Source organism: Nipponia nippon, unplaced genomic scaffold (assembly GCF_047370975.1).
Source record: "Nipponia nippon isolate SJK-2023a ecotype South Korea unplaced genomic scaffold, ASM4737097v1 scaffold_3, whole genome shotgun sequence".
NCBI classification, from domain to species: domain Eukaryota; kingdom Metazoa; phylum Chordata; class Aves; order Pelecaniformes; family Threskiornithidae; genus Nipponia; species Nipponia nippon.
Window position 1 is genome coordinate 103,264,458 of NW_028262347.1, and position 13,733 is coordinate 103,278,190.

The 13,733-nt window shown below is 44.5% G+C and overlaps 1 protein-coding gene across 9 annotated transcripts in view; it reads left to right on the plus strand.

The window, feature by feature from the left end:
• The window catches only part of NDST2 (N-deacetylase and N-sulfotransferase 2), a 149,092-nt gene that overhangs the window by 114,964 nt on the left and 20,395 nt on the right, over positions 1–13,733 (plus strand). For 7 of the 9 annotated variants that reach the window (XM_087767186.1, XM_087767192.1, XM_087767190.1 and 4 more), the window contains one exon: positions 6,963–8,362. In XM_087767186.1, the coding sequence (XP_087623312.1) occupies positions 7,370–8,362 (993 nt within the window). In that variant the 5' untranslated portion in view covers positions 6,963–7,369. Of the gene's footprint in view, positions 1–3,041; positions 3,148–3,716; positions 3,803–6,962; positions 8,363–13,733 lie in introns of those variants that run through there. The other 2 variants (XM_009470056.2, XM_087767194.1) reach the window with 2 other exon arrangements.

Here is a 13,733-nt window from a genome sequence, read left to right on the forward strand (position 1 = left end):
GGGTGTTAGAGCTTCAGTAGCACATGAAATAAAGAAGTGGGGGTGCCCCTTTGGTTATCTCTGAGGAAAGTGCCTCCTTTCTCCTGTATGAGCAGTTCCTTTCTAGAGACCTGTGCAGCCCCAGAGCAGTTACATCCCCTCAGCTGATGGAAAGCTCTGACTTCTGTGAGCACTTCCACTGGCACGATACTTGTAGTCTTTCCTTTTTATTCCAGCAAAGGTGTGCAGCTGCCAAGCTACATATTATTTTTATTAAGTAGGTAGCATCAGCAACTGTGGAAGGCTGAAATTTTGTTTGATTGTTTGTTTTTTAAACAATTCTTCAGGTTCCTGATTTGCACATCTGATCTTTATGCAGGCTGATAAACAAGACAACAACTGTTTTCCCCTCTGTCGTGGTATAGCTCGAGTCGGCAACTAAGCACCACACAGCCGCTTGCTCATTCCCCCCCAGTGGGATGGGGGAGAGAATCAGAAGAGTAAAAGTGAGAAAACTCGTGGGTTGAGATAAAGGCAGTTTAATAAGTAAAGCAAAAGCCGCACATGCAAGCAAAGCAAAACAAGGAATTCATTCACTACTTCCCATCGGCAGGCAGGTGTTCAGCCATCTCCAGGAAAGCAGGGCTCCATCATGTATAATGGTTACTTGGGAAGACAAATGCCATCACTCCAAACGTCCCCCCCCTTCTTCCTTCTTCCCCCAGCTTTATGTGCTGAGCATGATGTCACACAGTATGGGATATCCCTTTGGTCAGTTGGGGTCAGCTGTCCCAGCGTGCCCCCTCCCAGCTTCTTGTGCACCCCCAGCCTGCTCGCTGGTGGGGTGGGGTGGGGTGAGAAGCAGAAAAGGCCTTGACTCTGTGTAAGCACTGCTCAGCAATAACGAAAACACCCCCGTGTTATCAACACTGTTTTCAGCACAGATCCAAAACATAGCCCCCTACTAGCTACTATGAAGAAAATTAACTCTATCCCAGCCAAAACCAGCACACCTTCCCAAATTTGTCCTGTGCTGAGACAGTGAAACATGTAGGGGCTTGTGGTGCTGACATTCAACTTAAAGGAATACCTCAGTGTAAAAGTTTGAAATTCCCTTCCTTTTGAAGATTAGTCAGGTCAGTTGTAATGACCCCAAGCAGTGTAGTATAATGGGGAGGAGACAGGGAGCTGAAAAACAGATTCCCGGAAGCTCTTATAAGGAGGACCTTTTTGTTTTCAGAGGAAAGGATTGGTTTGCATTGCTAGCAGGTAGTGCTGGGCTGTGCCTCTGTCATTGGTGTGGGAAGGGCTAAACCTTTTCTTTCTTTTTTTGTACTGTAAAGGAGTAAGAGAACAAAGATCTGTTGCAAACTAGGTTGTCAGTGGAAGAGATGTATCACATATCCCAAAAGCAAGAACCTTGTAGGAATCATGGGATCCCTGTGCAGCCCCCCGTGGAGCTGGCCTGGCAGCATGAGCTGGCCTTTCCAAGATTTGTGCCTTCACCGTGCCTTCAAACCTCATTGCACTGGCACAAGGGTAAATTCAAGTCTGCGGTTGGGTTTCCACCAGGCCGAGCTGAGAGGAGTTCATGCAGATCTGTTTACCATGGACTGCAGTTTGTTGCTCTTGCAGAAGGTGTCAAGTTACGTACCTGTCTGGCGATGATAATAAAAAAATTAAAATAATTATTACTTCATCGCACAGATCTTCTCCTTTTACATCAAGACTGACACGTTTCAAGCCTTCTGGCCAGCTGGCAGCTTTCTGGCTTACCACAGGCCTGTACCAAAAGAGGCCTATCCCGGCGCAGGGAGGTGCCGAAGCAGAGCACAGCACTGGCGGGAGGCTGCAAGCCTGTCTGACGGAGCAGCATGGGCACCATTAGTGTTTCTTGCCTTTTTGATCTGAGTTTTGTGTTCCTTGGGCAGTCTCTCACCACAGGATTTGACTGGCAGTGGGTGCTAGCTGTAACACATGTCCAGACCCCCAAAATGAGGTTGGTTGGCAATTCCGTTACAATGTGGGTGTAATTTCCACAGTATTTTTTTTAACCAATGTGTGGAATACAACCAGCATTCATTCTCCTGAGGGTCTGCTAATTCTTTTGCCATGTGGCTCCCTGTGCTTTGCTGAGGTTACTTGCCAGGTTCCCCATCTTTAAGATAGAGGGATGCTGTACCTGGAGGCCTGGCATACAGACATCACCACAGACAAGGGAGGGGCTTCGGTGTCTCACAATCAAGCAGGCAAAAGAAGAATTTTGTGTCATGATGACACCATTAAAGTGGAATGGGTTGGAAAATCAATCAGATTCCTTCTCTGATTACTGTGTAACTCAATTACTGCAGTCCCTCTGGGGCCCAAGACAACAACCGACTCGCAGGAAGTGCCAAAGATCTCTGAATCAGAGCTGCTGTGGACAAAGGCAAGATCCTGCTGCTGTGCATTCCAGAAAGCAGGGTTATATTATGAATAATAAAAAGGGCTGGGGAAATGTACTCGTGACACTGGTTTTAGGGTGGTAAGACCTTCTGTGGCTCAGCTAGGAGGGAGCTTCTATGACAGAAGTTCTTGATAAAGGTGTCAGATGACACCCGTTATCTTCCACGTGCCTTGGCATGAACGTACCAGCCGCCCCAAATACATATATTCTGGTCACTGGTTTTGGACAAGTGCCGGTCTTGAGCATTTATACTGATCCCCCACAATAATTTCCAAGCATTGGAAATATCTGGAGATCAGACATTAAAACCACACAATTCTGATTGCTATCGTGCTCTCATATCACATCAGTTGCCATGTGGCTTAGCAGCTGATAATTCACAAAACTGTTTATGTTCCCCATTAATGCTGTATATCACTAGGAAACAGAACATCTAAATTTTATAAAGCGTTTGTCTTAATGCTAGTGATTTGTGAGATAGTTGACCTTACAGCTGATGTTCTCTGATCTAGTGATGCTTTTCTGACAGGCCAGGAGCCTGCTAAGCCTGCATCCTTGCACCAGTGAAACATTTCACCCTTGCTGTGTGTTCTGACTGCCGCCTCCTGCAGTTGACGCTCAGGCAGTCCTTGGCAGGAGTTCGGAATGGACCTTAATTTATCTATGAACTTGTTTTTTTTGTGGTGTTAGATTCCAAGGAGTTTGATCTCTAAAGGACACAGGTATTTTCTTTTCCTTTAAGAGGGAGCAATTTTCAGTGTGATTTTTTGTTTGTTTGTTTGTTTCTTTTCTTTCTCCAGCATAGATCCTTCTGGGCTTTGTGTTTTGGATATGGGTGGTTTCTGACAGCTCTCTCACCTTTTAATATAAATTTTGGTTGGTATATTTGTTTTGTTGCCTTTTTTTCTTTTCATTTGAACCTAAACCAGCTGATGTGGTCCCCAAAGAGCTAAATGCATACCGTGCCAGCTGGCATGCCCTCTGGCTGCGAAGCCTTGTTAAAGAGATCGGAGCTGACAGATTCTTGAGCAGCAATGTGATACAGGCCTTTTTTTTTTTAATTCGTTTTTTTGAGCTCACCCGTGTAACAAATGGGGGCTTGTTTGGGAGCTTCGCTGGAGGCTTGAATGGAGTCATTGTTATCAAAACACTGCTGTGATTCAGAAGCGCCCAGCAAAGGGGGTTCCTCTCCCTCTTGCCCCTCAGCTGGGCGCTGCAGGTGTGGCAGCCTAGCTTAAACTCTGGTTTCATCCTTATTCTACAGAATAATCCAGTTGTCTTGGTGATTTTCATCTTTAAACTGATAACTAGGAAACTGAAGCTACAGCTCTTTGCAAAATAGAGACCGAGTTCAACACTAAAAATGAAGTTGGAAAGGTGAGTGAGTGTAACCAGGGAAGTGTTTTCCAGGTTGATGTTTTGGGGGTAAAGAGTTGTAAAAGTAGTACAGTACTTTGCCAGGCTTTTGCATAGATCAGCATACTGTTGGTTTTCTTACTGTTACCGTGGTGTTTAGATTACAAATTCTACCCCAGAAACACTTGCTTGGAAATTTCTGCAGGCAACTCATGGGCTCCTGAGCTTATAAGTCCCTCTTTACATTATTTTCTCCTGCAAAAACAACTTCTCGTCTAATACATGTTAAGATAGTCAATCTTTGAATCCAAAACAGTCTAATTATTCTATTTCATCCAATGGGGTTAAAAAGCAAAAGGATGTGAGCTGTTTGGGAAGACGCTGACTTGCAATTCTCAGTCTTCTCAGTCAAAATCTAGTATGTAGGAATCTGAGTGTTTTGTATGAATTTGTTGCACAGGAATAGAATGAAGACTGCTTCTCATAGCAGCTAGTATGCGTGGAGCTGTGTATATGTTGTGTCTTATAGGGAATTCACCTCATAAAAAAGATACAGCATTTATTATATGTTTCTATCTAACCTCTCTCTGCCCTGCTGAATTCTGCCTCTTGCTGGCTGCTGCCTCTCTGCAGTTCAATGCGACTTTGGAGCTCTAACGCCAAGTACACGGGTGGTAACACCAGGGCCTTCCTTGCAGAGACAGTGGGATGGGAAAGTCTCATCGTGGAGGTGGAAAGGTTATCTTCCTGCTTGCTTTTGAAAGGTGGCATGTGTTTTTGGGTACTATGCTGATACACTGGCAGTCCCAGTGTATCGCTGCGACTGAACTTGATTTGAACTGGAATTACAATTTATATCCTGCACTCAGTCCAGAGAGTCATGCATTCAAAATCAGTTGTCATTTCAGTAACAAAAAAGGAAAAAACTATCTGAATTCTGCTTTTTACATCTTCCTATAGTAATTTCTCCCCTTTTCTCCCTTGTCCTTTTTCCAATAAAAAATTAACAGTGTGTAGAGATAAAACTGAAAGATGATCTGTTATTGTCGCTGGCTGAGCTGGATTTCCAAAGCCAGTTCTGTCATTACAGAGGGCCATTTAAGAATGGAGACTCAATCCATTTGGAGTCTGGGGAACAGAGATTTTTTTTTTTTAATCTTGATTCATCTGCTGCCTTGCAGTGTGACCTTCAATAATATTTGCTGTGTCTCAGTTTCTCCAGTGGAAAATTATTTCTATAACATACTTTACGTTGACAGTCTACAGCTATTCTGAAGACCTTACTGGGGCTAAGGTTTCATTGTGCGCTACACAAGCCAGTCTCTGCACTGCTGAGCTTATAGCATGGAAGTTATTTGAGCTAATACTTAATGATCATTAAAAGGCTTGTGTAAAGAGCACTTTGACTCTTTTCCATCCTCTGTCACAAAGTTAGCAATATTACATCTCTTCATATAAAATTTGCTTGGGTTTTTTTGTCTCTGCTTCAAGCTGCACCAGCAGTTTGGAAAACAGCCTGGTGGGAGTCTTTAGAGTGGGACTTCTGGCTTCATCTGTGAACTGGTATTTTCCCTGACTCAGAAGGATTTTTTTCTGTTTAGTAATACACATTACAAAATAAGCATCTGTCTTGCAAGTAGTTTATTTTCTGGTGGAGCTAGTTGTTAAAACCCTGACTTTACTATATAAAAACCTTATGTCTGTCTTAAACTCGTGGACAAACTAGTCTTCTAATAGTCTTTGTTTTATCAGACTGAGAGTAACAAAAAGGCTTAAAAATGGGAGGAATGGAGAAAGGACGAAGAACTGTTTTGGTAGTACTTTTTGTTATTGTCGCTCTCGTGCCTCCTGGTGTTGTAAGCGGTGCCAGTTGAGCAGGTGGTTAGATGGATTGTGTGTGGTGGAGCACATGTCTGCAGGAGCGTGGGGGTGTGAGGAAGAAAGGCTTGGAGAGAAAAAAGTTTTTTTAACTTTTACAGACAGCTCATTTTGGGCATGGCTGACTTGGTGAGCAATATCCAGCATTCAGGGTGTCCTTGCGCTGTGCTGGGAGTGGCAGCAGGTGCTCCCCAAAAACGTGCCTGTATCCCAAGTAATGCCCACCTGGGTGGTGTTGCCATAGGGAAGTCACACTTCTGGTAAGGGAGAGAAAGCTACACAGTGGTTTTTATTTTATTTTTAAACTAAGGAGCAATTTAGTTACTTTCCCTGATGTTTATGTTTTAGATGGCTCGGTGTTTGTTGGCTTTGTTGAGCATTTTATCCTGGAAAAATATCAACATATGGTGAAATAGTCTGCTGTCATAAACACAAAGCAGGAGGTGAGAGAGCTTTGTAACAAGAAGCTTTCACGTATTTGAGACCAACCCGAATTTACGTCGTGCTGTTGGTGATTTAAAACTGGCTTCATGCGCTTCAGTGGCATATGAGGGAAGGTGAGGAAGGTTTCAGGAGATGTTTCTGTCTCCAACTGCCACTGAATCAGTTGGCAGCAATTAGGTGTGCAGTGTGTGGGCAGCCTGTGCATCCCCCTCCCCGGCTCCGTGATGCCTGAGGGACGATGCCTCCCCAGAGCCAAGTTTTGAGAGCCCTGGAAGAACATGAGCTCCCAGGACAGGTGGAGTGGCTTCCTAGAGACGGGTGGGAACGATGGAAATCGGGAGCTGGTTGGCAAGAGAGCTGGCAGGAATTTGAGGCATCTTGCTGGGTTTGAGACAGCAGTATCCAGAGGGCCTAGGAAGTCACTGGTAAGGACTTGGACACATCATCATTAATACAAGAACAGGATGACAGAGAATGTGAGGGCTCTCTCCTCCCTCCTCTTCTTACTTTTGAAATATAGACTAGAATAAAAGGGGTTCAGATTTTCTGTTCAGTGGCATGACGAAGAGTGGGGGAAGGCCAGGTACACTGGCTCTGTTTGCTGTAGTGTGTGAGAATCTCACCCAGGGCCAATGCTGAGTTTCCATGCATAGCCAGGACCTTTCTTCCAAAGGCCATTGCGGTTGTTCTGCCAAGCTCCTGTACAAATGGTGTGCGTCACTTCCCAGGGAACAGGTCTGCCTGCTGACAGGCCAGCGATGCTGCCCACCTAGCACCTGCCGATCCTGCCATTTCATTTCAAACCTGTTAAATACCATGAATCCATACTGAGAATTGACTTTTTCTTTTTAAATTGCAGGATGCGAAGGGAAGGTGCCATCATGTGAATGCAAAACAACTAAATGAGAAAGAGGACACCTGGGAAGGCTGAGCTGAAACCACTTGTGCACAGGATGACAGACTGATTTGCTGTTGGAGAAGAGATTCAGGAAACCCCCCCTCCTCCAAAAGACTTTCCTGAGTGAGAGAAGAGGAACAGGAGGAAGCACGCAAAAGAGCGATGGGAATTGAGGGCCATGGTTACTTGAGATAAATGGAAGATCCCTGGGAGTCTAGCCTTGTAGCTGTTCGCTTTAGCTTTGTCTCTCTCTGCAGCTGCTGTTTCTTTTTTGCGAGCTGCTGCTGGGTACTGCCACGGCGGCACTGGAGATTTCAAGAGCCACGTGGGTGCAGAGTGTGAGGAGGGGGTGGGCAGCCCGCCTCACCATGATTCAGTTGTGGAAAGTAGTGCGGCACGTGCGACAGCTGGAGCTCCACAGATTGATCCTGGTGCTCATTGCCTTCAGCCTGATCTCCATGTGCATCCTGGCTTACTACGTCACTAACAGTCCTAAGATCAAGGAACCACCACCCCTGCCCTTCAGTGACTGCAGCAACCAGCACCGCATCTTCATCCCGCCCCAAGCCAGCTGGAGGCTCACAAAATCTGTGGACACCTCACGCACAGATCCTGTGGTGCTAGTCTTTGTGGAAAGCATTTACTCCCAGCTGGGGCAGGAAATAGTGGCTATCCTGGAATCTAGCCGGTTTAAATACAGGACAGAGATCGCCCCGGGCAAGGGGGATATGCCCACCCTGACAGACAAAGATAGGGGACGCTATGCTCTTATTATCTATGAGAACATCCTTAAATATGTGAACCTAGATGCTTGGAACCGAGAGCTGCTGGACAAATACTGTGTAGAGTATGGAGTGGGGATTATAGGCTTTTTCAAAGCCAATGAGAACAGCCTACTCAGTGCACAGCTCAAGGGTTTCCCCCTTTTCCTACATTCCAACTTGGGGCTCCGGGACTATCACATCAACCCTAGTGCTCCCCTGCTCTACGTCACCCGGGCTAATGAGGTGGAGCAGGGTCCCCTGCCTGGTGATGACTGGACTGTGTTCCAGTCGAACCACAGCACCTATGAGCCAGTGCTGTTGGCCAGCACGAAGTCCTCAGAGTCCATTCCTCACCTCGCCACCCACAAAGCGTTGCATGCCACAGTGGTGCAGGACCTGGGTCTGCATGATGGGATCCAGCGGGTTCTCTTTGGCAATAACCTCAATTTTTGGCTGCACAAACTCATTTTCGTGGATGCCATTGCCTACTTGACTGGCAAGCGCCTCTGTCTCACACTTGATCGCTATATCCTCGTCGACATTGATGATATATTTGTGGGAAAAGAGGGCACTCGCATGAAAGTGTCTGATGTAGAGGTAAAATCCCCAGAACAACTACAGGCCCCAGACAAATTTCTAGTGTGTGTGTGGTATGCCAGGAAAGTCAAAGTTGCATTTAATTTGAGTGAAAGAGTTGATTGCTGCAATTGTTCTCATCTTAAACAGAGAAGTAGTCTGCAAAGGTGCTGAGGCAACATACGTGATGCTCTCAACAGTTTTTCCAGGTTTAAATGGAGCGTTTTTCATTCTGGGACCTGTAGCTGGCATCTCTGAATTTAAGAGGAGGATGCCTGTGGTGGTCTATGCTGTCTTCTCTTTCTACAGAGGGAACAAGTATATGCAGATTTCCTCTGTTGGTCTATTTGTAGCTGTAAAGTCTATCTTTTAAAAGGAAATGGCAAGTTGTGTTAGAATAGAAGAGAAAAACTGTGTTTATTATATTATTTATTATTATATAGATAAACTGTATATGTTATATTGCAAAACTGTAGGCCAATCCATGGGGTGTAAACTGCTATCGTCTATGTATTAGCCATCTAGCTTTTCAGGACATAACCAAATTGGGAAAAGGAAGGTTTTCTCTCACCCTTTGTCACACCCCCCCTCATATCCTCCACCAGCACCCCCCATCCCTGGGCAGGGAATATGCAAAAATTCACCAGGGAAACATGCTCAGACCAAGCCTTCATGAGAACTGTCTCTGTGGTCTCACGATTGGGAAAGAGAGATGCCATTTTTGTGGTTTGCTTTCCTTGGCAGTTCCTTGAGTAACACAGTGACCTGTTAGGAAAGGATATGGGAAAGGCACAGAGAGAGATTTTGTGGAGGAGAGGGAAGCGAGACAGGCAAAGGAGGAAACAAGTAGGAAGAAGGTAAGAAACTAAGAGCCCCTTCTAACTCTCTGTGTCCTTGAAAGTATGTGATAAAGTGTTCTCCTAAATCTGTGATATGTGTACATATGCCACCCCCCGTAGCCAGGGACTTGCCTTTATATCTTCCCCATCATTTCTGGTTTATAGCCATTGAGGCAGGCGCATTGCCTGTTTCTCTGGGTATGCTGAGGTTGCTCCCAGAGGTATAAGGCCCCAGGCCTTTCACTCTGGATTCCCATTTAGCACTTGCCCTTAGATAGGTCCTGCATGGAGTTCCCTGGGTACCAGCCATGATGAGGATAAGCCTGTGACAGCAGCTGCTTTAGCATATTTCCAAAATAACTTCAAAGTGAAGCACCTTTTGTCCTTTCATCCAAGGGCAGACTATTTGAGGCAAAGGTTTAAAACAAAATACTGTTGTATGTGCGTGGCTCCTTACCTGAACTGAACCTCATCCATTACATGTTCCCAAGAGCACTCTTCCAGCTCACTAGGAGTCTTACCACCTTTTCTACATGTTTTATGCATCCGTGCAAGACACATCTCAGTTCATCGCCATTTTTTCAGGTCTTTGAGATTTTAAGTTCTGCTTCTGATCCCAAGTTTAGCTTGGGGAAAAGGAAACTCTTTAGCTTTATCTTTTCCGTTTATTTGAAGCTGCATGCCTGAAGCAGCTCTAATTGCGTGCCATTATTTATTTTACTTGCTACATCCTTTAATAATTCTTTAAAGCCACCTTTGACCATAACTCTCCAAGCAAACAGGTATAGAAAAAGTGTTTCCAAGCAGACAGGTCTAGAAGAATGGAAGAGTTGTACATAATACTTATTTAAGGAAAATGCTAAAATTTTCTTCATTTCACTTCAGTGTCCCTGTGTTTTGAGGTGCTGAAATGCTCTGAAAGCTTTTTTTTTTTTTTTTTTGAAGGATCCCGATCTTATCTTGGTCCTAAGCAGGCCCTGCACCCTCTAGTTCAAACCGGCAGAGATTCTCACCTCTGTAGCGTTTGTGCAGGTTACAGACCCATGTGAGAAAACAGGAGATAGGTGGCCATAGCTCTTGGAAACAAAGGCTGCTCTAGTGATGTTAAATACAAACCCAGACAAGATAATTCCAAAAGATGCTTTGTTTGGGTTTTAGCAGGGTGAAATGGAGGAATAATCTGTGATCAGTAAGCAGAGAATCTCAGGCAAAGCAGATAAAACCCAGATTTATCCATTTAAAAGAAGCTCTCTGATTGCAGAGCCACGAGAGGTTAATGAATTTTTATTTTTTAAAAGCGAGAAATAACTACATGGATTTGTTGATAGCCTCTCACTGTGGGGAGAGAAGGGGATATAATAGTGACAGAACAGCTGGCATTTTCTTTGGCCTTTTATATGAAAGCTCTGTTTCAGGGCCGTTATCTCAGCACACAGCTCCTTATCTTAAAGCTTAGATTACAGTGGTCAAGGTAGTGGTTTGAAGATTGGATGTTGTGTGAAGGTATAAAATTGACTTTGCTGTCCCAGTGAGCCTGTTTGCCATATGCGGGTCCATGTTCAGAGAGCTTCCCAGACAAAGTGACCATTAAAAGAAAGCGCTGAATATAATTTGATCAAATGCATGCTCATGGTAGATGTCCTGTGTGAGAGGAGAAATGTTTTTATTTGTGATGCTTAAAGAATAGCTTTCTTCTGTAAAAGGAAAAAAGGAATCATGCTTGCTTTTACTTTAAAGATAACTCTTGAGTTCCTGTTTCTGCTGAATGGCTGCAGCAGAGCTTGCAGTCCTCACTTGAAATGAAACAGTTGGAACTTGCACAAGGAAAATGTTTTTTCCCTTTTGAAGTTTACCAGAGATTTGAGCAGCACATAATTAACAAAACAAAATCTCGGAGAATCCCTTCTCTTCTCAATTACTCCACATTCAGTCTCTTCTAAAATCATAATCCTCAGAATTTACCAAACCTCCATGGAACTAGCCAACAAAGACAAGCCATTTCTACTGCAAAAGGACCTGGCTTTTATGATCCTTCCTAGTCGTCTTTAGGTATGAGGAAAGAAGATTAAGTAGATGAGGTTTTGCCTCTTTTGCTGGTAATCTCTACGAGGGCATAGTGAGCAGTCATTGCTAGCAAGTCTGAGAGCAAGCTAAGTGAAAATCAAGGACAGTCATTTCATTTTGGGTTATGAATGGTGAGGGTGGAAGAGAGAGAATCTAGTGAGGGTGGCTGTCAGCCAGCTCTTGCCTTTCTAAATTGTAGAGGAGGATCTTATCTGAAATGAAAATATTCAGCAGTTTCTAACTCCCTGATTCTAACATTGTAGGGGAGGTAGAAATACCGATGCCATGGATGCTTTCTTATTTGACAGGACTGTTTTGAGCTATGCCAGTGCTACTGCTGGACAGTGAGAGAACTGCAGAAAATCCTCTTGAGAATGTGCTGCCCAATGTCCACAGGGGCAGTTCCTATGAAGAAGGTGTTTCTGCAAGACATTCCTAGTATGCTTTGCATGAGCATTTGAGAAGAGGCTGTCAAAGTACTCTGCTTTTGTTCTCCATTTCTTATCATCTGTTTCTCTTTATTGGTCCATGTACTGTTTTCCTAGGCTCATGGTATCCTCTCTTCCCAGCATCTGACTCTCAGTCTTATTTCCCCTTTTTCTTTTGCCTCTTTTTAGAGGGACCTGAGATAGGGGAGGTAAGATTTAGGGTATGCATGCAACAGCTAAAATCTCTGCAAACACTTCTGGGAGTTAAAAAATTCATAGCTACAAAAGCAGAGTTGCATGAAGGTTGAGCCCTGTATTATTGCAATGCCAAGGACACCGTGCCATCTTAGAAGAGGATTAGGTCCTAAAGAGGGTACAGTCAGGGTGCTGTGGTTTCCCCTGATGTCTTCCTCACTTCTAGAATTTTAACCCCATGGAGAGAGTTTTTGTCTTTCACTGGATGGCATCAAGAGCTTGTAGTGGCTGTTGAGTGAATCTTTGCAGATCCATCAGTGAGATTGTATAGGGTTGTTTTTTTTTTAATATGTTGCAACAAAGGCACAATTTTTAACTTTTCCCTAACATTTGCTTAGAAGTAAATATTTATGATCATTTGAGATTATTAAAAAGCCGTTTTTTAAAGTGATGGGTATCAAACATCAGACTAAAGTTTAGACCTTTTTTGCATTGTGTCCAGAAACGTGCATTGGAGTGTAGATGTCTGTCACTTGGGCCTGCAGTGTGGCTGCTGCAGTTAAGTACTAAAGGCCTCCAAAAATTCACGGTGTGGGTTGCAGAGGATGTTCTCTGATAGACTGTGACAAGCGTGAAGCTGGTCTGGCCCTGATGTGGCTTATGAGTTCTGGTGGCCAGTGCTGGGAATCTCTTGGAGACCCCATCTGTTCCTTCCTGGGGTGAGCCTTGCTGAGCTTCTAGCAGGGAGCTTAGTTGGGAAAGGGGCCTTTCTGGCGTAGCTAGGGGGTTTGGCTGCGTCTTGGAAGGATTTTTGGAATGGAAGATAGTTAGAAAATATAAAACAGAAACACTTGGAGGGATTGGAGGGGCAGTTTTCTAGGGGAAGAAACTTTTGCTTTTTAGAGATGGGGCATAGCTAAAATGCTAGCCTTCTGTCCCATACCATGTGAGCAAGTAAATTTGTTAAATATGGGCATGAAGATCTGTTTGCATCTGGCTAGCTATTTTATATCTTAATGGATAGCCTACTCCACATTTCTTGATTGCCTTTCGTTTTAGAATCTCAGAGCACATTATAGATATGAATGAAATGCCACTTGAGTCACCTGTAAGGTATTATCAGTACTATCATATTCATCCTACTTTATAAAAGAGAAACAGAGTGCAGAGGTGTCAGAACAGAGAGAAGTGCTATCTTCCTGGCCCGTTCCCGCATCTGTATTGTGTCACCTTACTACAGCTCACAGACCTCTTTGAACCAGTGTGCTAGGGAACACTGAATGCATAATTTGCTGAAACAAATTTCCAAATATTTTATTTGGCACCTTAGTCTCTTGTATCCTGTGCAGGGGAAAGACATTCCTTCAAACCCTGCTGTGCCACCTTATGGATGTGGCTGTGAAAAGGACCAGGCATCAGCAGAGGGATGGCACACAATTAGCAATAAACCCGCCAGGAAAGCAGGACTCAGTAAGGTTCCATAGTCTCAGAATTTCTGGGGCCCCTACGGTTCCTCCCTGGTCCCTCCCCGGACACAAAGGATTGCTGCCTGCTGGAGTAGGGCTTTTTGGGATTTATCATCAGACAGATGTGTCGTCATGGTAACCCCGGCCAGGCTTTAAATCTCTCTTGGTGCACAGCAATGCTAAGCCTCTTAGCCGCTGTCTTTCTTCCCTCCACCTTCCTACTGGAGCAGGAGGAACTGAATGTGCCTTTCAGGGCAGCAGAGAGAAGTGGTGAGGCTTGGGACAGCTCTGGAGACAGGAAAAGAAAGTGGCACTCTCCTGTCTGAGATACCGGGCGATGTGTTCAAGGTGCTGGTCCCAAATTTGACACAGTATTGTCATCCAGCTGGACAGACAGGTG